Raw genomic sequence first — 27,696 nt, forward strand, 5'->3', positions numbered from 1 at the left:
TGCCTGCGAGGTCCCCAAGGCCACCAGGTCAGCTGGTGCCTCTGCAGACCACAACCAGCCTGGAGGTCAGTCCTGACTGGCACTTCTTGGGTCCTTCCCACCCTGTGCAGCAGGGATCCAGGGTACAGTGGGTGTCAGGGAGGAACCGGCTGTGAATCCTGAATTACATTTCCCCACAGCAATGCCTCAGGTGACTCCTGTCTCCACACTATTTATAGCTCAGAGCCAGGCTCAAGGGGTGCTCAGGTTCCGGAAGTCTGGTGCTGAAGCGCTGTCCACTTAATGAAATCTGAATTGCAGCCTCCAAGTTAGACAGTCGTGTGTTGGGGTGGGGGGCATAAGGTGGGGAGGAGGTGTAACGTGTTTAAAAGCAGAAAACACCCTTCCCTGGGAAAGTCGCTCTTTTGCCTTATTTTCAAGGGCAACCTTTCCAAGAAGCATCCCAGCCTGTTGCTGTTGAGTGGATTCCAACTCATAGCAACTCTATAGGGCAGAGTAGTACTGCCCCATAGGGTTTCCAAGACTGTAACCTTACAGAAGCAGACAGCCACCCAGGGGTGGATTAACCAGTAACTAAGGTATGCAAGGGCTTAATTGTGTTTATTTACTAATCTCTAGTGCACAGTTTCACATGGATTGTGCTTATGAAAAAACAGGTGAAATTGTGCACTACAAATTAGTAAGTAAGCACAAGTAAGCCTGTGCAAACCTTGCTTATTGGGTGATCCGTCCCTGAGTACCTCATCTTTCTCCCTCAGAGTGGCTGATGGGTTCAAACCACTGACCTTCATTCTTCAGCTTAGAACCCATTCTGGGCTTCCATTGCTCTCAGGGTAAACCCTGACATGGCTCACAAGACCCTTAATAATCGTAGTACTTCGTGTGTGCCAGGCACTGTTCTAAACACTTCCCACATTACTGACTCATTTAATTCTCCCAACAACCCAGTGAGGTAGGTGCTATTATCACCCCATTTTACAGTAAGGAAACAGGCCTTGAGAGCTAGGTAAAGTTACTCAAGAAAGTGGGCAGAACTGGGATTGAACTGACAGTCTGGCACCAGAGCCTGTGCTTTTAATCAGGACACCCTGGGCCCTGCCAGACTCACCTCTGGACACCTGCTGACAAGCTGTCCTCTTGCCATATCATACGGGACCAATCATTCCAGGTAGCTTGAGAGCCCAGTGACCCAAGTGAAAGCACACCTTTAGAGGGCCATTACTCCCAGTGCTCTCCCCACTTGCCTTCCCTCTACTTCTTCAGCATTTAAGGTTTAGCTGTTGTGTTACCCCTAGTCATCCTCAGAAGATCTGACCACTTCATTCATTGTCCCCCTCCTACCTGATCTAGAGATCTACCACGGGACCTTGTGATGTTTTATCAAGCTTCTTGTTTGTACATTTTGGTCCCCTGCTAGGCTGTATCTTTATTTCTGATTCCTGTGCCTAGCATGTAATCATAACCATAAACAGTTGTCATCAAGTCAGCTCTGACTCATGGTGACCCCATGTGAATCAGAGTAGAACCGTGCTCCACAGAGTTTTCAATGACTGATTTTTCGGAAGTAGATTGCTAGGTCTTTCTTCCAAGATACCCCTAAACCCAACCAAAACCCACTGCCGTCAAGTCGATTCATACTCATAGCGGCCCTATAGGACAGAGTAGAACTGCCCCATAAGATACCTCTGGGTGGACTCAAACCTCCAACTTTTCGGTTACTAGCTAAGCACGTTAAGTGTTTACACCACCCAGGGACTCCTACACATGTAACAAAAAAAAAAAAAGCAGCACTCATTAAATGCTGTTGAACATATAAAGGAATATAAAAGGCTTCCAGAAGACATGATGGGGATGTTCAGGCAGGAAGTGGTGGAGGGGTTCAAGCATGGGATGGAGGATGTCAGTCCAGACATCGTGAGTCCTTCTGGCTCTGACAGCAGACGGGTCTCCAGCTGTTGCAGTGGTAAGCAATGAGAAGTCTAAAGAAAGTAAAAAGCAGATTGAACTGAAGGAAGGTGTTGGGAGAACTGAGTTCAGCACACAGATCTGCCACTTAGCCACCGTGCCCAGGGGCAAATTGCTTGCCCTCTCTTGGCCTCAATTTTCTTCAGCAGTAAAACGGAAAAAAATACCTTACTACATGGGTGCCCTTCCCTTTTCCCCTTCCATTCCTTGCTGGAGTCAGTGCTGGGGACTCTGTGTAAATCCAGCCTAGTGTACAAAGAGGGCATGTGGAGGGATACGAATCATCGAGTCCCATCCTGTGCTCTGAACCATAGGTTGGGGGACTGATGCCCTGGCTCTGCTGCTGGCTCCCAGGAACCATGGGTCTCTTCTCTTCTACAGGGAAAAGCAGCTAATCCTCCCTGTGAGAATCAGATAGAATGTGGTTGTGTGAACCCTGCAGAGAGGAGGCAGAATTGTCTTGGGGGAGGTAGCAGGGCAGGGCCTTGTGGGGAGGCACTGGACTGAGGCTCAGATGAGCCGCAAACCTTGTTTCCCTCTGGTACTGGCTTTATTGCTTTGAGCAAGAAATTTATCCTCTCTGCCTTACTGTCCTCATCCATAAAATGGGAATGATAACAATACCAGCATTCCAGAATTGCTGGAGGGGCTCAGTTGAGGTATAGTGTGTGAAAGAAGTGCCATGGCAAGCAGATGCCTAGGAGTCTGGTCCCTGTAAAAACTCTCTGGTCACTCTAGGCAAACTCTTCCTGCTCTTTGGATGTTGATTTTTGTTCCTTCACATTTATTCCAAGCTGTCAGAAATTCTGATGTTAGGTGCCGTCCATTTTGGATTTATAGCAATCTCGTGACAGAGTCGAACTGCCCCTTAGGGTTGCCTAGCCTGTAATCTTTACGGGAGCAGATTTCTAGGTCTTTTCTCTTGTGGAGCTGCTGGTGGGTTTGAGCCAGCAACCTTTCAGTGAGCAGAAGAGCACTTAACTGTCACACGGCCAGGGCTCCTTCAGACATTGGTATCTCCAAGAATTAGGATGGACACTGCCCTCTATCCAGGATACTTCTGGCCCTGAGTTGCAGTAATTATTCTTTTCATCCCGGCGTGGGGGTGGGGAGAGCTCAGGCATAGACTGAGCTCTAGGTCGGACTGGGCAACCTGTGTACCCCAGGCCCCACCCCCCCATCCCTCCCGCAACAGCTCCAGACCACGACACCCCATCCCTGAGTGGCTCTGCCTTATAGTGTCATGCACAAGCTGATTCGGTTCTTGTTACAGCTCTGTTGCAGCTTGTTGCGATCTGGTGGCCGCAGGTCTACCGCCTCAGCCCGGGAACTGGAAGACATCTAAGTATATAAAAAAAAAAAAATTATATATAGACAGACTTTTTTCCTCTCAGCAATAGCTTCCTGTCTCTGCCACACCAGCAGGCCCCTTGACTGCCACCTACCGGCTCTTCAGACTTCCTTGACCTTCCTCTTGTGGCTGATTTAGCTTGTTGCTTGTTCTCCATCTGCAGACACTGTAATTCATTTCAGAACTGTCCCTTGTTGTAGCAAAGGAGATGCCCCCCTCCCCCCATCATTCTATAAGCTATGTTTCCAGCCTGCAACTTCCTGGCTAGTGCTTTCCTCTTTATGGCATTTAACTTGAGCTTATAATTGTCCTGCCCTGGGGAAAATGTCTACACTAAACATGGGGACAGATGGGGACAGATACTGCAGTGTAATCTTTAGGGTGGAAACTGTTGTTTAGGGGGGCAGAAGCACCCAGAAGGAGCTGGGGAGCTGTTTCATGAGGTTAAGACCCTGGTCTTGTTAAGACAGAGACCCAGTTTAACTCTTATCTAAACCAGAGTAAATATCTTCAACTGTGGGGCCTCTGTAGGCAAAGGAGCGTCAAGGGCTTTATACTTGTGTGGTCAACCATTGTAAATGAATTTACACTGTCACAGGCTTAGTGTACAGTGAAAACTGGAGGGCCATTACACAACTCACACATAACTGTCCTTTAAAACCAACAGACTTAAGTCTTTTGCTTTAAAAAAAAAAAATTATCGAAAGGCTTGACAGTGCTTTCTCAGTGCAACACTTACCTCTTATCTCCATTCCTTTGCAGTGAGGAAGAGGAGGCTCGCAGACTTGACTGGGCCCATCATTCCCAAGTGCAGGAGTGGCATCTAGTGCGTGGAAGCGAAAACCATGCCTTTGAACTGGACATGTTCTACCGATAATCTGTGCTCTGCCGGGCAAACCAGAAGGCAAAATGCCGGCACAAAATCCTTTTGTGGTTCAGTTCTTCATGCACTAAGGTTTTAGGTTAACTAGTGGTTGTAGTGGAAGTTTTTATAAAATATGGTTAATGTGAAGTTTTTCTTTAGTCACAGAAGTTCAGTCTAGTTATTATTTTAAAACTAAGAAACCCTCAAACCGGCAGATCTTACTGAAGATGGAGTTACATTGACTTAACCCCAGGAGCCCAGTTTCGGTGGCCTTGCTATGCGGTGTTTCAGGTGTGTAACACATGAACAAACAGCACACTCTTCCACAGGATTCTAGAAGCCTTATAAAATACTTTATTACAAATTTGATCTTAGCTATTTAGCAAATAGAAATATTTTTATTAACCCTTTTTTAAAAAAAAATTCTTTAATTCAAGATTAAAGTTGCCGAGTTGCTTAATGGATCAGGAACACAATATTTCCCCTCAAGAAAAAGACTGAAGCCACAGAGCTCTGCCAGGAATCAAAGAACAGGAGATTGTTTTGCTGGGTGTAAGGAAATGACAGAAAAAGCCAGTGGTGAAATTTCAAGTTTCGAAAACCATCTTTCCTTACCAATCCCAGGCAACAAACACTTCCCTGAGTGTTCTTTATGAACGTCTGACATTTAGTTACAATTTAATACTGGAGTCAGAAAAGACTTTCCTTACCAAATGCCAACCTTATGATGGATGGGAAAACCTACAGCCAAATACTTGAAAACACCTTTCTGTATTGCACAATGGGCAAAAAGGAGAAATCAGAGCATGGCTTATGTGACGTAAAACACTAGAAGGATAAACTTACAGTTCATTGTGGCTATTATGGTGTTAGCATGGCCAAGCTTATGAACTTCAACTACCTATCTCATCATGTATTATTAAACAAGCTATCACTGATCTCAAACCTGTAAATTAAGTCTCTGAAGGACAGTGGTGAAGAAAATCCAGATACTAGCAAATCAGGAAATCCTGGCCAAACCATCCAAAGATGATTACTCTGAAAATGTAATTTTGGTATTTCTGCTATATCCCTTTTTAATGTCATGTGCATCTCTTGGGATCCAGCAAAAATGTTAAGCCATAACGCCCTTGTGCCTTTTAATTAACCACAGTGCCAGTTAAACTAGTACTTCTGTTGCTTTGGGGAGTTTTTTTTCATGTGTAATTCAATAAATCTTATGATAAAGGACAAGGCCAAAGAGCTGATGAGCAGAGACTAAGCTGCAGAGCACTGAGCAAAAAGGCTTTTGATGAGAAAGGGAAAATCCTGTGCACTGAACTGTAACGGTACGGACAGTACAGGGTAACAAGGTGGAGCCAGGCCTCACCACTATGGAAGAGGGTCGACCGAGGCTGCGGAGGGCCCGGGACCGGCACCATTCTGCAGGGAAGGCCATCCCCACTGGCTTCTCCTTGAAACACAATTGCAGCTGCATTTTGCATCACTGGAAACTGCAACATAATATTACATCTGTTGGTCTGTGCATGGCTGTGTATATATTTCTTGGAACTTGTGGGACACGGACATGGCCTTTAGGCAAAAGTGCCCAGCGCGCTGGCCAAAAGCCTGGGCAGCCACGACAGTGCTGAATGACCTCACTAAGAATGTGTCTTCTTACATCCCATGTGCTAATCTAAAAACTGCTGCCCAAATGTCAGCGTCATCAAGCCTTATTTGAATCTATCAAAGAGAATACCTAAAAGTTAACAGTCTGGGTGCTGGGAGAAGTAGGGACTACTGGGAAAGACCTCTTAGAGAAAACAAATCAGTAAACAGTAAAGGTGGACCTCATCCTTAAGGCCATCTGCTCCGTCAGATAAGCTGTTGGTCTAGATCAGAGGCTGGCAAGCTTTTTCTGTACAAGGCCAGATGGTAAATGTTTAGACATTGTGGGCCACACAATCTCTGCTGCAGCTACTCAATTCTGCTACTGTAGTGCAAAAGCAGCCATAGATCATATGTAAAGGAATAGAATGGATGTGGCTGTGTTCCAGTAACAATTTATTTACAAAAACAGGAAGTGGGCCAAATGCCATGCTCTAGACCCCTGGTCTAGATGCTCTCAGGCTGTCAGAGAAAAGATGGTGGCAGGGCTGGGTGGCAGATGGCCTAAATGGCCTGGTTCAGAGAAGTCCACTCCCAGGGTCACAACTTTCACATTTTTGCTACTAAGATTGGCAGGTTTGATGAAAAGAGCAGTATCTACCAACAGACCTGTTACATGGCAGAGAAAGGGCATAACACGGTCACCAGGCTCAAGACTCTATCCTTCAGCAGCTATGGGATCCCCCACAGCTCACCATTTTACTGTACTCTAGTATCTTCTGAGTCAGAATATCTCAGGTAAGTGGTCAGATAGCACCCAACTCCCTCTCCCCTCCCCCTGTGAAGTGTAGGTGCCCAATATGGTGACCAGTTGGCCCTGGTGGCATTGGCCAGCACTGAAGTTCTCCAGTTCTCTGTTGCTGCAGCCTTGATATTCTCCTATACATGGATGCCCCAAAGCTAGCTTTGTGAAGGACTGGAGAAAATGCTGAAGGTGCTGCTCACATAAGCAATTGTTCATCTTCACCAACATCGGGTCCTGGCTCTCGGTTCACAAGGAGTCATGCCTGCAGTGAAAGTTCCCTGGGTATGCGTGGCCGTCGGGCTGTACACTCACATTCCTCTTTAAAGCTGTTCTGCGCTGGGCTTGAAGCCTGCCTGCTCCCTTTGTCCTGACATGTGACACAACAGGCTGTGAACCCCTGTCCTCGGCAGGCAGGGCAGGACAAGACGAGCTGGCGGCACTTGGGAGTTGAGCAGAGTTTATACTGGTCCCACTGGACTCCACAGTATGAACATTCTGGGAAAGCAAGGAAAACCCTTGTTAAAAGCATGTGCATACACACATACACACACACACGTACATGTAGACAGGAACTTCTCTAGTTTACAAATATAGCTCTTAGCTCACCAGAATCTAATATATCCTGTTGGACCTGGGGAAATTTCTAAATAGTCTCTCTTCTAACAAAAAAATGTGCTCCCCCAAACTTTTTTTTTTTTTGGAGGGGAAGGGCGCTTCTGGGAATTTTCTTTATGATTCCGGCACCTACTAACCCAGTTTTCTTTTCCCATCCAGAGCACAGGTATTACCGTTCCTCTCTCGTTAGTAGTTCCAAAGCTGACATAACAGCCCCTTGTTAAATGATCTTCTTCCTTTAGATCATTCCTTTTTCCAGGAGGGCAACATAGCAGAATACAGACGGTCCCATACCTACATTCGACATTGCAGGTCCCATCTCACTCACTCTCTTCTCTAGGCCTGAGACTTCCCTGCTGTTGCTAGGGTACCTGATAACCTAATTCTGAATACTCACATTATCTCCCCTCTTAGCCTGTGTTTCCCCTGCTGACTTCCTGTTACCATTGATAACACCTTCTTCAAATCTCCTTACCTTGCTGATTTAAGCTACCTTTCGGCCTTCTTTCTCCCCTTCACATTCACATGCAGGCACCCATTAAGTCCTACCAATATTTCTTCTGAAAAAATCCGTCAAATCTACTCTTCCTACTTATTTATAATTTATACTGCATCTAGCTCCAACACAGGTCTGTCAGTAAGAGACACAAATACAAGACCATCAAAGCAAATAAAAAGACCAAGAAGGAAGGGAGGAAGACAATCAAATGCATCTTATTCATTGTCTGAATGGTAACTCACTTTCAGTCCCTGATCATAGGAATTCTAGAAAATTGCAACAGACACTAGTGTTGACTGCTTGTGACCGTTTCATCTCCAAACTGTGGCATACAGGGGAAGCGCAGGGGCCACTTTTCCATCCTTCTTCTGTCACTGGCTGCCCTCATCTGGTACCACACTTCGGCGCAAACTCAACACTGCGGTCAAACCGCAGGCCTCCTGTGGCCATCACTTCCTGTGGCCATCACTTCCTGTGGCCACTCCTGCTTCTAGCCTGGGCCCTAGATTCAGCTCCCACCTTAGAATACACCACCCACTCCTCAAAACGTGCATGTCATGTGTGTCCACAAACCATCTAAACTCGGGGCTCTTATAGTTTTATGAGCCATGGATTTATTTGGCAGTCTGGTGAATCCTATGGGCTCCATCTTAGAAAAACGGTTTTAAATGCATAAAATACACAGAATTACAATGGAAATATGTTATATAGAAATACAAAAATATTTTTGAAATTTGTGAGATAGTAAAATATGTGCTTCTTTATTAACACATTAAATAAGACTCGGTGCTAGCTTCAATAACTATTTCAATTTTGAAGCAAAGATGAGTATGAATGCTATTTTGAGATCTATGCAGTAAGTGTACTGTGGTATGAAAACACTGTGATTTCTATTGATGGCAAAGTCACAGGTACATCCAACATGACTGGTTTGTTGTCTACATTCAAAATTGAAGGAAATACTACATTTTAGTGAGGGGTTATAGAAAAGAAAGCTATGATTATTTTCCCTTCCAAATTCACAGACCCCCTCTAATATCTATATACTGACCCCAGGCTATGACCCCTGACTTGGACTATTAGTCCAGCTCTTAGCAGGTAGGCAGGGCAAGTGAGATGATTCTGATTTTAAAGGACTGGCCCAGGTCCCAGCCAGTAAAGGCAAAGCCAAGATTCCAACCCAGGCCTCCTGACTCCTGATCCGGGGCTCTGTCTGCTCCACTGTTGTATCTCCAATTTTGCTGGCAAAATTCTAGTACTTCTTTTCCCTGCTTTATTCTTCAGATAATGAGTACCGGCCTGCTTTTGCTGTGTAGCTCCTTTAGAATGCTTAATACAAAGAGTATCTGATTATCAGTTTGGGTTCTGGTTCTGTGCTGACCCACCTGACACTACATCACTGTTGTAGGAAAGGGCAAAGCGCTCATCAAAAACAAACAACTTCCCTTTGTAAAAACCATCAGGAAACTCTTCCAGGTACTTGTGGATGCCACCTTTGAGCTGGAACACTTCTTTGCACACTCCCTATGTGTGAAAAAAAAAAACAGGACATTTGGAGAGACAAGCAGAGACCAGGAAGAAGCTCCACAGAGGAGTAGAGAATCCCTCTCTGTCAGCAGGGCTCCTGGTCCTGGTCCATTAAGGCCTATCACTGAGACACTGAGGAAGTGCTGACCAAGGAGGTCAAGGAAACAACAGTCCAGATCCTGCCTACTAGGGGGATGGGTGATGGCAGCAAGCAGGGCCTTCACCTTCTAGATCCTGGGAAGCCCAACTATTTTTGCTGTAGCCTAAATATAGGAAGACACCTGTTGGGATGTGTAATGTCACTGAATTTGCTCTTCTCAGGATCGAGCAAAAGGATAAGGGGCAGGGAGATGTTAACTAATCTTTCCTTTTTATACTTGATGAGTCTTTAAGACCATTAAGTGCTTTTCACATTTTGAGATTTAAGAACCTCAGATTTCATACTTAAAGACTCTAAGCTGAACCCAGACAAGGAGAAAATAAACCCTGTGGCTGGCTGGGGGTGTGGGAGGGTGCAGAGGTGGGGGATGGAAAGTTCCACTCATGCTGTTGGTGGAGGCTTCATTGCCTCCACGACTCACCTTGGCTTTGAGGTAGGCTGAACCCCGCTCACAACGAATGCCCCCAGTGCAGTACATCAGCACCCTCTTCTCTCTGAAAAGCTCTAGGTTTTTGTCAACATAGCTAGGGAAGTAACTGAACTTCCTGATGTCTGGGGCTAAGCAGCCCTGGAACCGTCCCTACAATAGAGGAGCAGAAGGAGAATAATCAGAAAAATATACCTGGCATGAATAAAGCTTCCACCTGTGTCAAACAACTCCAGTCTTGACCAGGAAGCAATTGTTAGTGGCTGTTCTCATCACTCTGACCTTTCAACTTCGAGATCTACAATTCACAAACAAGGACGGATGGGTTGTGGGTCTCCTCGGGGGAACTGGAGAGGCTGCCCAAAGCAAACTTTACAAGGCCCTTATCAGCTACATATGTCAAGGGTAGGTTCATGGGAGCCAAAAAGTATATCATGTGCCAAGGTGTTTGTAATTCACACTCTCACCAGATCCTGAGTTCAAAGGCTTGGGTTTTCTCTGAAACTGTGAATACTAGGAGGAGATCCATGTGACTGAACCACAGATGGGCACACAGCTTCCCCCGGGAAACATGCCATGCTGTGCAGAGGGGGAGACCTACCATTTCACTGAACTCAAGCCTGGTTCATACTTACTATTTTGCTTTCATAGAAATTTCTGCAGTCCAGTAGGATAGTATCACTTTGTTCTTGATTTGCCAGAGTTAAAAAGTTTTCTACTTCTTTATGAAATTCACCTGGGGATAAATGGATTCCTAAAATCAAATTAAAAAATTATGTTAAGAAAAACAAACAAAAAAACCCCCAAAAACAAAATCAAAATTGGACTAACCTGTGCCTTATTTGTATCCACCTGAACCTTTTCTCTTCATAAACAACAAGTATTTCTGAAAATAACACTATTTGATGATCACGATGAAACAATTTAGTAATTCCAGGTACCCTCAGTCTCCCTCCTCCCAAGATGAACACTATGGAGACCTGGCGGTTTAGAAATAATGAATCAAATAATTTTGCATCCTCATACTTGGCTCCACAAGACAAATGGGATCTAAATTGCCATGTGGGTTTACTGGTCCACTGTATGGTCACTAGTGGGTCAGGAAATGGCCACTATTCTATTGTCACTGCTATTCTATTGTTACTGCATATGGAGGGGAGCCTGAGCAGGTATGTGCTTAACTAAAGGCCTTGTAAACTGTTCTATACCAAGGTCAAGCCCAAGTTCAAGGCTAAAAACCTTGGTGTAGGCAGGTGTGGGCATAAAGTTATGGAATAAAGTTGAAATATATATTTTTAAAAATACAAGAGAGATAAGAAGAAAGGTCTATGTTTCTGTACATAAGTAAAAGAGAGGGTAGGAGGGCTTGGCAGCAGAAATAATATAGACAAAGAAGGAAGAGAGAAAGAAGGATGAAAAAGCTGTAATATTGAGGAGAAAAAGGAGATGAAGAAGATCAGTAAAATGCAAGGAGACTAAAAAGAGGGACCATAAGTCTGGTGAGGCTCTTTGCCTCAACTCCCCAGGACACAAATATTCCCGTACCTTTGGGGGTCCAGACATCTCAGTAGATTGTGGGAAACTTCTGCAGAATTTAGCAATGCAGGGTTACTACACCTTGTGGGTGGGGGCTCTAGTAACTTCAGCCGCTGTTCACGATGGAGCTCACAGCACCAAAGGACCCTCATTCTGCTCAGGGATGAATCCCAGCAACCACCTGAAACTGCTCCATGCCCAGGTGGGGTTAGAGCATGGCGGAGTAATCAGGATTCCTACCTGCCCAACCTAGGATTGTAGGAAGAATGTGATGAGGCCAGATTCCATACAAGTTACTGGCAGATGCTTAAATGGACACCCAATAGTGGGGGTGAAAACCAAACCAAACCCACTGCCATCGAGTCAATTCCAACTCACAGCAACCCTACAGGACAGAGTAGAACTGCCCTCATAGGGTTTCCAAGGCTCTAAATCTTTACAGAAGCAGACTGACAAATCTTTCTCCCATCGAGCAGCTGGTGGGTTCAAACCACCAATCTTTCGGTTAGCAGCCGAGTGAAACCACTGTGCCACCAGGGCTCCTTTGGGGGTAAAAAAGGGTGGGTCAAAAATGCAATGAGAAGGAAGGAAAATCTGCTAAAACTCTGCTCTCAGGGAATCTGTTTCCGCTGTGGCTATTAACGCTGCTGCTCCACCAACCTTGAGGCCTGAGGTTCCTTAAACAACCTGGCTCCAATGAAAGTAGTAGAGCACTGCCTGGAGCCTGCTCTCCCCTAAGGTCCTGAGCAATGCCCTGTAGGTGCAGGAATAGCTGTCTGTAGTCATACTGCCTCCTGCTAAGACTGGGACACAAAGCAGACACAGTTCCTCTTGGCCCTTATCTCCTCACGTGAGCCTCTTCTCCCAGATGCTTGTATCTTACTCCCATTTACCTCTTTCAAAATATTTACATATTAAAAACTGACAGTCAAGTAGACCTATGTGCCTCTTAATTAAAGAAAATGATACTACCTATGAAGTAATCTTGTAAAAAAAACAAAAAACAGAAAAAAGGAAAAGCAAGAACAAAATCAAACCTGAATCTCATCAAGCCTCCAGATCTGGTCTGTCTAGTATGGTGGCCAGTAGCCACATGTGGCTACCAAGAACTTGAAAGGTGGCTAGTCCAAGCTGAGTTGTGCTATAAAAGGGTAACACACATACTGGACTTCAAAGACTTAGTATGGAAAAAATATACATAAACTATCTCATTAATAATTTTTATATTGATTAGATGTTGAAATGATAATATGTTAGATATACTGTTAGAGTATATTATTAAAATTAATTTCACCTGTTTCACTTTACTCTCTTAAATGTGGCTACTAGAAAATTTAAAATTACATATGTGGCTCACATATTTCTACTGGGCAGTCTTGCTCTAAATCTACCTACCAATTTATGGAAAATACAGAGGACAGAGGAAGAAGTTAAACACCATGGAGATACAATCAGCATAATCCAGATTGTGGGAAACTCTACAGCCAAATGACACAGTTCCTTCAAAAAATAAGCTACAATGGGGGAAAAAAAGATGGAGAGGAATCTATAGGTCAAAAGAGACAAAGAGGTCTATCAATGAATTACAATGCATAGATCACATTTAAATGCTTATAAAAACAAACTTTGAAAACACTATGAGAACTGAGAATTTTGAACACTGAAATGGACATTTGATAATTTTAAAGAATTACTGTAAAAATGTTTTAGATGTGATAATGGTTTCACAGTTTTTTTTTTTTTTTTTTTAATGATATGACAATATCAACTAAGATATTCATACATGAAATGACATGATGTTGGTGATTTCCTTCAAAATAATCCAGAAGAGGGGAAGTTGGTAGGGGTACAGATGAAAGACGTTGACCATGAATTGGTAATTGAGAGATATGTACATGAGAGTTCACTGTACTATTTTCTTCTCTTTTTCTGTCTGAAAATTTGCATAGTAGAAAGTATTTAAAAAATAAAACTTCCACAAAACAAATGTTTTTCAATCCTCTATAGTAACCACGGAGGGAGGGTGGGGGAACATTCTACAGCACTTGGAAACAAACTGTTTAGGTGTTAAAAGCCACTTGCTTCCTGTAGCAAAAAGCCTGTTTTATTCTGCTGAAGAACTCTTTAGAAGTAATTATTATATTCTTCCCAAACTGATATCTTTGGAAAGAGAAAACAACTTGAAATCATCATCAAGAACAACTAAGATAGGACATTCAATGGGGAGTCTTCAGTTACCACAGCACCAAAGAGAAGAACCAATTCACGCACTGAATGGGCCCAAGTATTAGCCACCCACAGCTATTTCAGAGAGAGGATTCATTACGACTCGCTGATCAGAGTTCACATTTGTCTCTCTATTAAGTTTTGTCCCTGTGAAGAAAAGCACAATCCTTCTAAAAGCAGACATACCAGGCTTCTTGTAGGAGATCTTACTGGGGCTAATCCCCATGGGCACGATTTCTTCAAATACACCAACACGCAATTCTGGAAAACAGTGAGCTCCTCCTTTGCTGGTCTGACCAATGAGAAACAAAAACAGAATACAGTCTTCTTCTCCCACCCCCAGGTATAAGACAAGTGACAATACAAGAGTTATGGCTTGTTCTGTAATAATGATAATTGTAATCTTAAGAAGCCTCAAATGAGGAACTACTCAATGGCAAAAGGGGACTAAGTCTAGAATGTTCCAGATCGTTCAATATTAATAAATATTTGTTGCATACCTACCATCTCCAGGGATATAAAATAGAAAAGCTATTTCTATAGCTATACGCATTTATAAACCTGAAACACCACTGAGCAATTCCAACATGTAATTGTGTCCCAGCTTTTGTTCCAAAGCAATGATCTTTCTTTTCCTGTTGTTACCAGCATTAACATTAGCAAGGTGTTTCCCATCATCTATTTATATTTAGCTATTATACTCCATGTATCATCTGTTATGATAAAGAAGAAAGCCACTCAAACAAAACAGCTCAGCTATGAAAGCAACAGCCAAGTGGTCTCCCAAGTGAGCAAACATGCCCCAGTTATAGAGTCCTAGGTTGTGTAACCTCTAAGGTCCTTGTTTTGTAAGAAGGGAGACGAAGGTCCAAAGAAGCCACTAATTTGCCTAAGGTCACATGGCTACTCAGTGGAAGAACTGGGATGAGCATTCCAAGTGTGTGGCCCCATATGCCTTCTATTATTGCTCTGCCCTCATAACATAATGGGGAAAGGGCATTTACCTGGTACTGCTTATTTCTCTACATTGACTTCCTCTTCAATAACCTGGAGGGAGGAGAGGAACTAAGGCAGCAGACAACTCTAGACGCATTTTATTTTCAATTTCTCTTACCTTAAAATCATCCTTACACAGGTAGTCCTTAAACAATGGGCAGGAAAGCATGACTTCCACATAGAGTCTGGTAGCCAATTTGCTTCCACCAACTGTCCCATTGATTCCTTCTTTAGCGATTCGAACCTAAGATACAAGATGGTGAGAGAAAGGGAAGAGAGCCCATTCTTAGCTTAGCTATGTTTCTAGGGCTGAACAACAGGCTCATATGTGTCAATGAGTATAGCAGGAAAAGCAGACACACTGCTGTAGACACCAAAATGTGACTGGATAAAGATACCTGCGTTTTTCTAAAATGGCACTGTCCATAGGGCCAGTACAGATGAGGTATTCAGATAATGTGTGCTGAGCAAGAAAATGAATGAATGAAACCTCTAGAAAGCCCCATTTGCTCCGGAGCTCCTGTTATCCAAGGGCCAAGGAAGTGAATTTGAGCTCTACCTACTTCAGGTAGTATAACAGAGTCTTCCACAGAGGTCAGCAGATCTAGGATCAAAATTCAGTTCTGTCACTTACTTGCCACTTGGCCCTGAGAAGGTTAATTTACTTCTCTGAACCTCAAGTCTTCATTTTGAAAAAATGGGGGTAAAAGACCATCGGCAATGAGAAAACTGCTAAAGAAACATTACCCGAGTCCTAAAGCACAGAGCAAATACGAGGGCGTGGAATGCGTGTGAGTACATCTCTGCAGTGTTTGGGGGAAAGCCCACCACCAGAAACCCTCCCATTGGAATGCAGGTTGCAGGAGGGTATGTGTCCGTTTTGCTCACTGTTGCACACCCATTCCTACAGCAGTGCCGGCCACATAGTAGACACTCAGCACATACTTGCTGCAGCAATGAATGTGTATCCACATCGAGAGATCTTTGTTTCTTAAACCCCGTATTCTCTTTGACATGCTTCACCATGGGGGCATTAGAACCTGGGTCACAAGCCTACCTTAAGGGGTCATGCTCTGGCAGACCTACAAGGCTGACTGTTTTGGTATTAAAAAGTCCTTTAGCTGAGTTTAAAGATGTATCATCTCTTCAGGGAACTGAGATCTCTAGAGAAAGTACAGCACTATGTGCTATCATGGCATTCTCTGAAAAGAGAAGCAACTTAAGGCTCCTCGGAAGAAAGGCCTGGTGATCTGCTTCTGTAAAGATTACAGCCAAGGAAACTCTATGGAGCAGTTCTACTCTACGATACATGGGCTGCCACGCGTCAAAACTGACTTGATGGCAACAGGTTTTTTTTTTTTTTTATAAATATAGAAAAATACAGCAGAACCCATAGAGGGGTCAAGAAATCCACTCTGAAATTGTTTCTGGCTGGCAGGCTACGACAAAGAGATACATACTTCTATGCAGCTGTCTTTTGAGTAGGGTAATCCTTCCCTGTGTTATTTTTTCATCTCAGAACACAAAAAACAAACACATCTACTTCCTACATAGTGAGGGCAGAACAGTCTCTAAGCTCACACACTAGACTTTCAATCCCTGGGATTCTTCAACACAAATACTCCAAAGTAGCTCTTGGAGAACAGTAATAGCTACCATTTACTGAGCACCTACCTGAGAAAGGAGCTTCACATTGTAATTCTGAAAGGTATCATAATCCCCACTTTACATAAAAGGAAATGGAAGATCAGGGAAGTGAGGACACAGAGTTGGTAGGTGGTGGATCTGTATTTAAAACCATATCCTTCTGGCTCAAATCCTCTAATTTTTCCTTTATATCAAAGCCTCTGATGGTTCCCTGAAATTCCTTGAGGTAGTAAAGAATGGATAGCAATAGGGATCAGAAGCTTCTCTCCATAATTCCTGGATTTTCAGGTTCTTCTTTCCCCTACCTAAGTGCCAATATTCTAGCAAATCTCCTGCCATCAAAAAACTATCATAGTAAACTGGGCAGATATTGTTGAAGTCTGGCAATTTGGAGCCGAGCTCTAGGCAGGTGCTGCCACCTTTTGCCGGGGACCTTCACTGCTAATTCCCCTCCTGGACTGGGCCAAGGATAAAAATTTGCCACCTAAACCCAGAAAAGGGATTGATTTCATATTTTGCATGTTCAGTTTTACCGTTGAGTATATCCATCTTTCAAGGCATAAAGTTCTTTGAATAGAGATGGTAATATTCATTCCACAAAAATTTTTTTTTTTTTTTAACTAAGTACCAGGAATTGCGTTAAGGGTTCCTGCCCTCTTGGGGTCTACAGACTAATAGAGATCACAGATAATTAAGATAAAACTCACAAACTGACAAGTGCAAAAATAATAACTACAAGACAATACTGAGAGAGTGTAATGGGAAAAATGAATTTAGACTGACGAGTTAGGAAAGTCCCTTTGAGGAAGTCACATTAAAATTGAGAACTGAAGTGTGAATAAAAATTAGGAGAAACAGAATGGGTGTAGGAGTTCCTTGAAGACAGTCCTCAGGTAAAAAGACCCAAAGGCAAAAAAGAACTTGGTGGGTTTCAGCAAATGAAAGACCATGTCGCTGGAGTGTAATGAATGAAGAATGGTCAGAGATCTGCGGAAAAGACAGGAAGTGGCCAAATCATGGAGGAACTTAAGGGCTTATAAAAGATTTTGAGTATCACTCTGAATGTGCTGGACAACCATTGGAAGATTTCGACCAGGGGGTCGATATGATTTTCCCTTCTAAGATCATTTTGGCTGCCGTATGGAGAACGGGTTAAACAGGCGGCGGGCAAGGACGGAAGAACAGAAAGTAGTCTGGAAGCTCCTGCAGTGGACTAGCTAAGAGAGTAGTGGCCTGGCCTAACATGGTGCAGTGGAGAAGTGGAGTCAAAGGATAGTTTATAAGTAGAAATGGCAGGACTCAGTGACGGACTAAATGAGGTAAATGAGGTTTTCTGTCACCACGTTAAAAAACTTGGTTGTGGAAAGTATCACTGCCTAATCAATTGGCTGCCTCAGGAAATTAAAACCTGGGACATGTGTGGAAAAGATTAGGTATAAGACAGTATGATGCTGGAAACCAGAGGGGATCTCAAAGGGAACCTAGCTTATTTATGATTTAAATTAAAAAATAATAAAAGTATTTACATACATGTGTGTATATACTATACATATACCTACACCAAAAAGTCCTTGATGACTAAATACGTACATACATTATGCATACATATAAAATCATGGAGAATAGTTTAGAAAAATAAAAAGAAAATAAAAACGATCCCTAATCCTGTCAGGCAGAGAGAACCATTACTAACATTTGGGTATCTTTACACGTACACTTACATACACATAGGATACTTATGGTTCTGTTACCAACATGTATTCATTCCCTTTATTCAATGTTCCACATGTTTACTGAGTGTCATTATTTGCTAAGCCCTGTTCTAGCACTGAAAATACATCAGTTAATTAAGACAAAGTTTCTGTTCTCATGAAGCTGTAAGGGAAACAGATTATAAAGAAGTAAACAGATGTTATACATTCAAGTAGTGATCAATTCTTTTGGAAAAAAAAAACATAGTTCATAAAGTTATGTTCTACATCCTAGTTTGGTTAGTACTGTCTGGGGTCATAGAAGTTTATGAGCGGCCATGTAAGATACAATTATTGGTATCTACTCCTCCGGAGTAAAAGAGAAACAAGGAAACCAAAGACTCAAAGAAGAAACTAATCTATAGGACCAACAGTCTATGCGAACCATGGCCTGAGACCAGCAGAACGAGATGGTGCCTGGCTACTACTACTGACTGTTCTAATCAGAGCCACTATAGATGGGCCCTGATAGAATGGGAGAAAATGTGGAACAGAACCTCAAACTGCTTAAAAAAAAAAAAAAAAAAGACAGACATACTGGAGTTGTTGAGACTGGATGACTCCCTGAGACTATTCCCAAGATACTCTTCAAACCCTGAACCGAAACTAACCTGGGTTCCCCTTGTATCTAACAAACTGGCTCAAGAAATAATGAATATCACTCATAGGTGCTATGCTCCTCTAAAAAAAAAATCACCTTTATGAGACCTAACAGTCAACCAAAACCAAACCAAACCCGTTGCCATCAAGTCGATTCCAACTCACAGTGACCTTACGGGACAGAGTAGAACTGCCCCATAGGGTAGGTTTCCAAGGAGTGGTGGAAGATTTAACTACCAAGCTTTTGGTTAGCAGCTGAATTGAACTCTTAAACACTGTGCCACGAGGGCTCCAAACAGTCGAGTTACTTTAAGACAAAGATGAGAATGTATGGGGGCAGAGAAGCTAATCAACGGAAATGGAACAGCCAGAATGGAAATAACGAGAGCATTCACACGTTGTGAAGAACGTAACCAATGGCACTGAACAACTTGTGTAGAAATTGTTGAATGGGAACCTAAACTGCTGTGTAAACCTTCAACGAAAACACAACAAAATGTTATTTTTAAAAAAAAAAGCAGGGGAAGGGGGTGATGAGGATTGGAGAGAGAACGACATTAAGTGCTGAGGAGGTGACAGCCAAGCAGAGACCTGAAGTGACGGACAGTGAACGGGCACAGCAAATGTCCACACTCTCAGATGGTAGGAGACCCTGGCACGTTCCAGGGAAAATACGCAGTAGCTTAGAATCACACCTTTATGTATAATTTTGTAGAATGCTTTTTTAGTTAACACATCGTGACCATTTCTTTACGCCAGAGGTTGGCAAACTATGCCTGTTTTTGTACGTTAAGTTTTACGGGAATGTAACAATACCTATTCTTTTATATATACAGCAAAAAATTACATAATTTCATGATAAAATGGCAGTGTTGAGTAGTTTTAACAAAAACCATCTGGCCTGCAAAGCCTAAAATAGTTATTATCTAGCCCTCTACAGAAAAGGTTTCCCGCTGTTTAATGCCCCACGGGATTTTGCTAATTCCCAAGAATCTAACAGAGAATCCTTTTTGTGATGAGTATAGCCTCCGTAATCCAAGTTTGGGAGGCAAGATGAGCCCCGTGAAGGATGAGGTAAGAGAGGCGTTACCTTGCCTGTGAGGTGCAGGTTCTGACACAGAGCTGTCTGCCAGGCACAGATCCAGTGGGGATCCTGCAGGTCACAGTAGCAGTAATAAAGTAGCACCTCCCCTCCGTCAATGCCCTGGCCACTACAAAGAGAAAACCAGAGGGAAAGAACATTTGAAATCTGGCTTAAGAATGTCATAATTCATAGTCACCCACTTATTTATTAAAAAAAAATTTTAATTGAGGCATAATTTACAAGTGAAATGCACAGACCTTAAGTGTATGCTTTTGACACATGCAAACACCTACGTAACTCATGCCTCTGACAAAACTTAGAACATTTCCAACACCTCAAAAAGCTTCCTCTCTCACATTCCCAGTCAAGCCCCCGTCCCCATCAGAAGCAACCTCTGTTCTGCTATCATCATATGAGTTTAGCCTGTTGCAGAACTTCATGTGAACAGAAACAGAAAGTAGGTACTCTTTGGCTTCTTTCTCTGCCATCCACTCACACATATGCCTGTGCATCAGAAGTGCCAGCTTTCATACTGCTGGGTGGTATTCTGTATGACTGCACCAGAGTTTATGCGTTCTCTTGTTGATGGGCATCTGCAGCTGTTTTCCGTTTTGGGTTATTATTAAATAAAGCTGTTATGAGCATTCTTGGACAAGGCTTTTTGTGGACTTATGTTCGCATCTCTTTTGGTTAAATACCTAGGAGTGGGCCATAGGCAAGATGTATGATAAACTTTAAAAGGAACTGCCAATCACTCTTCCCAAGTGGTGGTACCATTTTACGTTCTCACCAGCAACGACTGGGAGTTTCAGCTCCTCCACCTCCTCACCCACATTTGGTGGAGGCAGTCTTTTTCATTTTAGTTATTTCAGTATGTGGGTAGTGGTATCTCAATGTAGTTGGAAAAGTCTTTTAAAATCAAACCAAAACTATCAAATGAAAATCTTACCCTATCAGCTTATCAGGACTAAAGCAGCTAATATCAGGGAGCCAAGCAGACACTTCGTGGTCATGAGTGAGGTACTCTTTTAGAAGGTTCCTTTTGTCTGCAGACTTAAGACCCTTTGAGGAGCTTAATGTCACAGCCAGCTGCTTTAAAACAGAAGCAGTTTGGTGACAAATTTCATCGGCATGTTGTGTTGCCACATGTCTATGGATGCTGATCTGGTCCTTGAATAGTTGTTGACAACATTTCCACCATTTTTCCTTACATTCAAAAGGAGATGCTGGAACTTCTTTGGTTTTGACGAAAAGAGCAAATGCCTGCAATTACATTTCAAATAATGTCACTGTTAAATAAGCTTAGGTCTAAGGCTAGTGAAAGTTTCAGTGAAATCCCCTATATTACCTTTCTACAGAGGTTTCTAGCTTTATGTTCGACTCTTTTATAGAATTCCCTGTGAGAGCAACAATTCTCTCATTAGCAAGCTTTAGAAGAGATGACTAGAGAAGCTAAAAAAAAACTGGGTTTTATATTACGGAGGTTTAATAATTCCCAGCATCATAATTTTATTCTCAGAATGCAAACCTATACATCACACTGGAATAGCTATACAATATAGTTTGACATTGTGTTGCTTTCAGCAGCACACATTCTATTACTGGAAAAACATACAGCATCAGAACATCAATACTGATTTTCCACAGCTGGCCCCCTCGCGACTTACCTATTCTCTTCCTCCACACATGCCTGACACATGGCCTAACCCAGACTCCTCACTGTTTCCATTTACCTGTCTTTATTCCTGCTGTTCCCTGTATGCAGAATGCCCTACTCTAGCCTCCCTCTTCTACTGAATTGCTTTTAAACTTTTACTACCTAATCCTTGACTGAAAGCCCCCTTTCTTAACAGTAGACAGCCTGAGGTTCCAAGGAAGGAAAATGACTTAACTGAGGAAATGCAACTGAGACTTAGTTTTTTGTTACTTCCAACCTATTACCTCTCCTGCAAACTATCTTTTATTGGCTCCATATCAATGAAGAAAGACGGTTTCTGACAAAAAAGGATAAAAGGCACAGAGAACAACATCAATACCATCCCCATCATAACCCAACCTCAGCTATACTCAGTATGCCTGTCCTTTTTCTCAACCAACGGACCCCACCAACCCACCAGAAGTCTTACCTTACTAGTCAGCAGGGTTTACGAACAGTTTCAAGTTTGGTCACCTCACTGGATGGCAAGTACCTATTGCCCATCTCTTCTGCTCATGACTAGGTCTCCCGGGTTCCTGGGATTCCTCCCATAACCCCGGGTGGGGAAAGGAATCTAGTCCATCTGTCTAGAATCTGGCTTCCTCAAAGACTGAGCCACACCTGTACCAGGGTCTCATCTTGCCCATGATTGTCCTTTGTCTGGCACTGAATTAACATCACTGGTTAATGATTAGGCCTTATGATGAGTATGGCTAGTCTTACTAGCTCTCCAGTTTCTGGAGGACAAACTTGATGAGCTATTTCTAGATGTACCTGCATTAACTATATTTACATGATTATGAACCATTCATTAGTAGTTATGTTACCTTTTTCTTTGCAAAGGAGTATTTCTTCTTTGTACTGTGATCTAACTCTGCTTTGAGACAGCTACTGGGATCGCTAAGACTTGTGTCTTTTAAATCCAAGTCTGAAAATCTTAAAACACAGGACTCCAGGTCATCTCCTTGGTCTGGTGAAGTGGAAGAAGGCATCTGGTTTGGCTGCAGCAGTGGGGCAGAGATTCCTTTCAGTTAACTACCTCCTAGGATGTAAGCAAGGGAAAACAGCAACGTCAAAGGCTTTGATTACCTCTTGAAGTAAAATTAAAGTTAATAGATCATGCAAATAAGCATGGGCCCTGTAGCCCAACCTATCCATTCATTTGCTTGTTTGTCCAATAAATATTTATTTAACACGTACTCTACACCAGGCACTGTTCTAGACACTGGGGATACATCAGTAAATGAAACGGAAACAGTCTCTGGCTTTCTTAGAGTTTACACTCCAGTGGGGAGAAACATAAGGTAAATGAATAAACTGACAAAATGTTAGGTGGCGAAAAGGGATATGAAAAAAAAAAATAAGCAGAGAAAGGAGACAGACTGATAGAGGGTCCCTTTAAGGCACAGAGGGCAGGAAAAGCCTTTCTGATGCAATAGCATTTAAGGAGAAACCTGAATTAGAGGGTACATGACACCAGAAAAGCACCAGGAACAACCACCATCAGCCAAGCAGTGTGCTAGTACGTTTGGTTATGAACACCGTTGCTTTTTGCCCCCTAATTTCTGAGCAGGAACCCTGGTGGTACAGTGGCTAAAGCACTCGGCTACCAACCAAGATGTTGGCAGTTAGAACCCACCAGCTGCCCCACAGGAGAAAGATGTGGCAGTCTGCTTCCGTAAAGATTTATAGCCTTGGAAATGCTATGTGGCAATTCTACTCTGTCCTACAGGGTCCCTATGATTTGGAATAGACTTGACAGCAGTGGGTTTTGGTTTAATTTCTGAGCTGTGTGAACGCCTTTCCTTAGAGGAAATAGCTAAGTGAGCTCCATTTTAATGAGCCAAAATAAATGTCAAAATTGCTACTGTGGTCAAATCTTAGCAAACTGGACACAGTACAACCAACACACTACATTCTGTCCTTCATAAAACAGACGTTGCAGGTGACAAACACCTAGAGGCAACTTGAAGAACTGGGGAAAGCACGGGCTTTGGATTGGGGCACAGCTGGCTGCAGCTACGTGAACTCTGAGTTCTAATTCTCTGATTTGTATGACAGGGATATCAGTATCTACCTTATGTCATTATAGTGAGGACTGGAAAGGAATATGTGAAGTGTCTAGCTCATTGAATATTTCAATTTAATTGAAGGCTGTATTTTAAATTTAAAATTAAAAATTTGATTACTCTAAAACCCAGCTGGGGCAGAGAGCACACTCTGATCCCACCCGACACATTCAGTTTGCTTTCCCAACCTGCCTTGTATTGGATCTACTGTTTCAACTGGTCTCTTCACCTTTTCACTCATATGCCATGTTGATTCCAGCTTTTATGGTTTCTGCCTCTTTGTTTCCCTCACTTGCTTCTCCCTTCTTCTGCCCAAATGCTAATCACTTATATCAAGATCTAGCTCAAATGTCACCTCTTTCATGGTCTTTTGCCACCCCAGTGCCACTTCTTCCTCAGAAAGCCTGAAACAGTCACCCTACCTTTCTAGGCTCATCTCAGGCAACACTCCCCCTCACATACTCTGCTCGGCCACACTGGACCTTTGCCTAGTTCCACAAGCAACCCTTGCTTTCTCCTGGTTCAGGATCTTCACACACGCCTTTCCTACCACCCCAAAATGATCTCTTTCAGTTACCACCTAATTTAGTTTCATTTATTTATACACTTTAACTATTATTTGTGGACATTCTCCTGCGTGTCTAGCTATGTGCTGGAGATGAAGTTCTGAATGAAAAAGTCAAAGTCTCTACTCACTTGGACTTTATAGTTTAGAAAGGGGCAAAGGACAATAAATAAGTATACAAATAACCATAAGACCTCCAAGACTATGGCCCTAAGACACCCCTCTGACTTGGAACTGCAGCCATTCCTGGAAACCACCTTCCAGCGAAGGAATAGACAGGCCTAAAAAATAAACAATAACACCCAAAAAGAATACACTCCATAGAATAAACAATTATACAAGACCAACAGGGCAACATATGCCCCAAAAGTAAAGATGAAAGGGCAGGAAGGGGTAGGAAAACCAGATGAAAGGAAACGGGGAACCCAGGGCGGAAATGGGGAGAGCGTTGACACTGCGAGGATTGCAACCAATGTGTGGAACACTGTGTATGCGATTTGTTGAATGGGAAAATACTTTTCTCTGTAAACTTTCACCTAAAACAATAAAACATTTTAAAAAATAAACAAACGTGAATACCAGATAGTGGTAAGTGCCACTCCTTCTCAGTTTCCTTTGCTGGATCCTCCTAGTCATCCCAACCTTTAACTGTTAAACTTGCATATCTGTGCCCACTCCCCAGGTGATCTCACCTAGTCCCAAAGTCTTAACAACTACATTTGCTTCAAAATAATGGTGGAGGTTGGGGGGAAGAGCACATTAACATAGGTGAAACCAGACTGGCCTTGAGTTGATAACTGCTGAAGTTGGATGATGAGTACATGAGGGTTCATTATATAATTTTCTCTACTTCTGTAAATACATCCACTAAGAAAGAAAAATAAGAGAAACAACCAAAAATTTATGTTTAGTATACCACACATCGGAGCCCTAGTGGCGTACTGATGAAGAGCTTGGCTACTAACCAAAAGTTCTGCAGTTTGAAATCCACCAGTCGCTCCAAGGAAACCCTATTGGGCAGTTCTACTCTGTCCCATAAGGTCTCTATGAGTCAGAACTAACTTGATGGCAAGAGTTGTATCTGTTTGTTTTTTGGCTTACATATTGAATGACCCCAAATTTCTATCTCTAGCCTGTACCTCTCTCTTGAATTCCAAATTCACAGATTCAACCGTCTACTGGATAGCTTTAGCTAGATGTCTAACACGTTTTTCAAATGGAACTGTTCAAAACTGAACTCTTTATGTACTCCTCCCAACCCAAACCTGCTCTTCCCAGTCTTCCTCACCTCAGTGAAAGACAATCCTATTCTTCCTGTTACTCAGGCAAAAAACCTTTGGGATGATCCTTGAGTCTTAATTCTCTCACACTATCATCCTATTCAGAAATCATTCTGTTCAGAAAATCCTATCAGCGTTGCTTTTGAAATATAAACAGATCAGACCATTTCTCATCACCTTCATTACCACCCTAGTTCAAGTCACCATCATTTCTTGCCTGAATTATTCCAACAGCCTAATGCCCTCCTACTGTAGCAGCCAGTGTGATACCTATAAAAAATAAGTAAGATCACCCTCCAAGGCTTCTCGGTTTTTGCAGATAAAGTCCAAAGACTTTGCCATACTTCTCCCTCCCACAACCTCTCTGATCTTATTTTCTACTACTCTCCCCTTGCTTCCTATTCAGACTTCACTGGTCTTTTTGCCCATGCCTAAATGGGTCATGGGAACCCTGGTGGTGTAGTGGTTAAGTGCTATGGCTGCTTACCAAAAGGTCAGTGGTTCAAATCCACCAGGTGCTCCTTGGAAACCCTGTGGGGCAGTTCTACTCTGTCCTATAGGGTCGCTATGAGTTGGAATCGACTCGATGGCAAGGGGTATGGTACTGTACGGTAAATGGGTCATTAGAATTTTAGCTCCAAGAGAGCTGAGGTTTTCCTTTGTTCACCACTATATTCTCAGCATCTAGAACAGTCCCTGGTACATAAACCAAACCAAATAGATGTCATCGAGTTGACTCCAACACATGGCAACCCTATGAGTGTCAGAGTAGAACTATGCTCCATACGGTTTTAAATAGCTGATTTTTCAGAATGAGATCACCAGGCCTTTCTTCCAAGGCACATCTGGGTGGACTCAAACCTCCAATCTTTCAGTTAGTAGCCAAGCTCATTTACTGTTTGTACCACCCTGTGGCCATGTCTGGCACACACCCCCCCCCAAAAAAATACAGTGCCCTCGAGTGGATTCTGACTCATAGTGACCCTATAGGACAGAGTAGAACTGCCCCATAGAGTTTCCAAGGAGCACCTGGCAGATTGAACTGCCGACCCTTTGGTTAGCAGCCGTAGCACTTAACCACTACGCCACCAGGGTTTCCGTCTGCCACACAGTAAGTGCTAAATACAGTATTTGTTGAATGACTGAATGAATGAAATAAAACAGCAACGCATGATCTCGTGGCAGGGACAGCTAACTTATATTAGGTAGCCAGGGAAGATCTTACTAAGAGCCTGATGTTTGAGCTCAGACCTAAATAACAAGAAGTTAGCCACACAAAGATTTAGGAGCAGAGACCTTCTGGCAAAAGAAAAAGTTGAGTGTAAATTTCTAAAGTGGGGCCAAGCTTGACTTATTGAAGGAACGGGAATAAAGCCAGGGTGGTTGCCGCACAGTGATGAGAAGGTAGAAGAGTGTACGCCATGGTTTGCAATTCGCAGTGGAAAGTCACTGGAGAGTTTTATACAAGGAAATAGCATGGTCTGATTTACATTTTAAGAATATCTTTCCGGCTGTTCTGGGGGGAAAGGACTGCAGGCAAGGAAAGACCCACGGAGGCCAGTCGGGTTAGACATTCATCAGGGCAAGAGATGACGCTTGCAGCAAATGAAGAAAAAATGGCAGCAGTGGAGAAATGTGGACCAATTCTGGATTTGTTCTGGAAGTAGAGCCAGCAGGAGATACGGGTAGATTGTTATGCAGAAGTGAAGGAAAGAGAATTCTAGAATGACTCCAGCCTACATTTTTGGATTAAGTAAATGGATGGTGCCATTTTCTGAAATGGGTAAGCCTGAAGGAGGAATAGGTTAGGCCAGGAGGATGAAACAAGACTTCTATTTTCGATTGTGAAATTTCAGATGGCCATGGACGAGGCAGTCAGAGAAACCAGTGTGGTGCTCGGAGAGACGTCAGGGATGGAGATGTTCATATACACATACACAGTCGCCAATAGCTAGTGAAAACGATACTGAGAACGATCAACTTGTTCGTCCTTAAACCAGCCACTCGTCGAGGTGAGAGGTAAGATGACAGCCAGAGGGTGAGCCCCGGAACCGGAGGCTCGCGTCAGGGCCGCTCCTCCCATCGTAGGGGGCGACACGTGCGGCTCCGCTCCCATCCCGGCCCCACCCCGCACGGTGGGCCTGGCCTAATCTGTCCGCCCAGCGTTCCCGAGGCACAAGACGGGAAGTGGGGGTAAAATGAGCACGTACCCGCCAGTCGGATCTATTCTTGGGTCTTTCTTCACTGAACTGTGTCCGCCTAGCAATGGTCACTCACTGCACTTGGAACCTACAACCCCGGTTGTGTGTTTACGTAGGGACGAACGCTCGGACGTCACCTCGCTCCGGAAGTCTTGGTGGCCGTTAGCGAAAGGGCCGCCGGGAAAACCATTGAGAGGACCCGGGGGCGGGGCTGAAGCTGAGGCTGAGACTAGAGAGTCTGTCC

At 43.3% G+C, this 27,696-nt stretch overlaps 3 protein-coding genes across 5 annotated transcripts in view; 1 reads left to right on the plus strand and 2 right to left on the minus strand.

Moving 5' to 3' along the window:
* TMOD1 (tropomodulin 1) overlaps positions 1–4,921 on the plus strand; it is an 85,005-nt gene extending 80,084 nt beyond the window's left edge. For 2 of the 3 annotated variants that reach the window (XM_049896809.1, XM_049896810.1), the window contains exons 10-11: positions 3,239–3,310; positions 4,079–4,921. In XM_049896809.1, the coding sequence (XP_049752766.1) occupies positions 3,239–3,310; positions 4,079–4,143 (137 nt within the window). In that variant the 3' untranslated portion in view covers positions 4,144–4,921. The remainder of the gene's footprint in view (positions 1–3,238; positions 3,311–4,078) is intronic. The other variant, XM_049896811.1, reaches the window with a different exon arrangement.
* The window catches only part of XPA (XPA, DNA damage recognition and repair factor), a 556,316-nt gene that overhangs the window by 461,854 nt on the left and 66,766 nt on the right, over positions 1–27,696 (minus strand). The window lies entirely within an intron of this gene.
* On the minus strand, positions 5,015–27,620 carry TSTD2 (thiosulfate sulfurtransferase like domain containing 2). Its single transcript, XM_049896808.1, has 10 exons — positions 27,462–27,620; positions 22,165–22,379; positions 20,591–20,904; positions 19,648–19,768; positions 14,678–14,803; positions 13,750–13,855; positions 10,437–10,555; positions 9,796–9,954; positions 9,073–9,211; positions 5,015–7,068 (listed from the first exon to the last, which is right to left on the minus strand). The coding sequence occupies exons 2-10, from the start codon at positions 22,327–22,329 to the stop codon at positions 6,830–6,832; spliced, it is 1,488 nt and encodes a 495-aa protein (XP_049752765.1). The 5' UTR covers positions 22,330–22,379; positions 27,462–27,620; the 3' UTR covers positions 5,015–6,829.

Source organism: Elephas maximus, chromosome 9, assembly GCF_024166365.1.
Source record: "Elephas maximus indicus isolate mEleMax1 chromosome 9, mEleMax1 primary haplotype, whole genome shotgun sequence".
NCBI classification, from domain to species: domain Eukaryota; kingdom Metazoa; phylum Chordata; class Mammalia; order Proboscidea; family Elephantidae; genus Elephas; species Elephas maximus.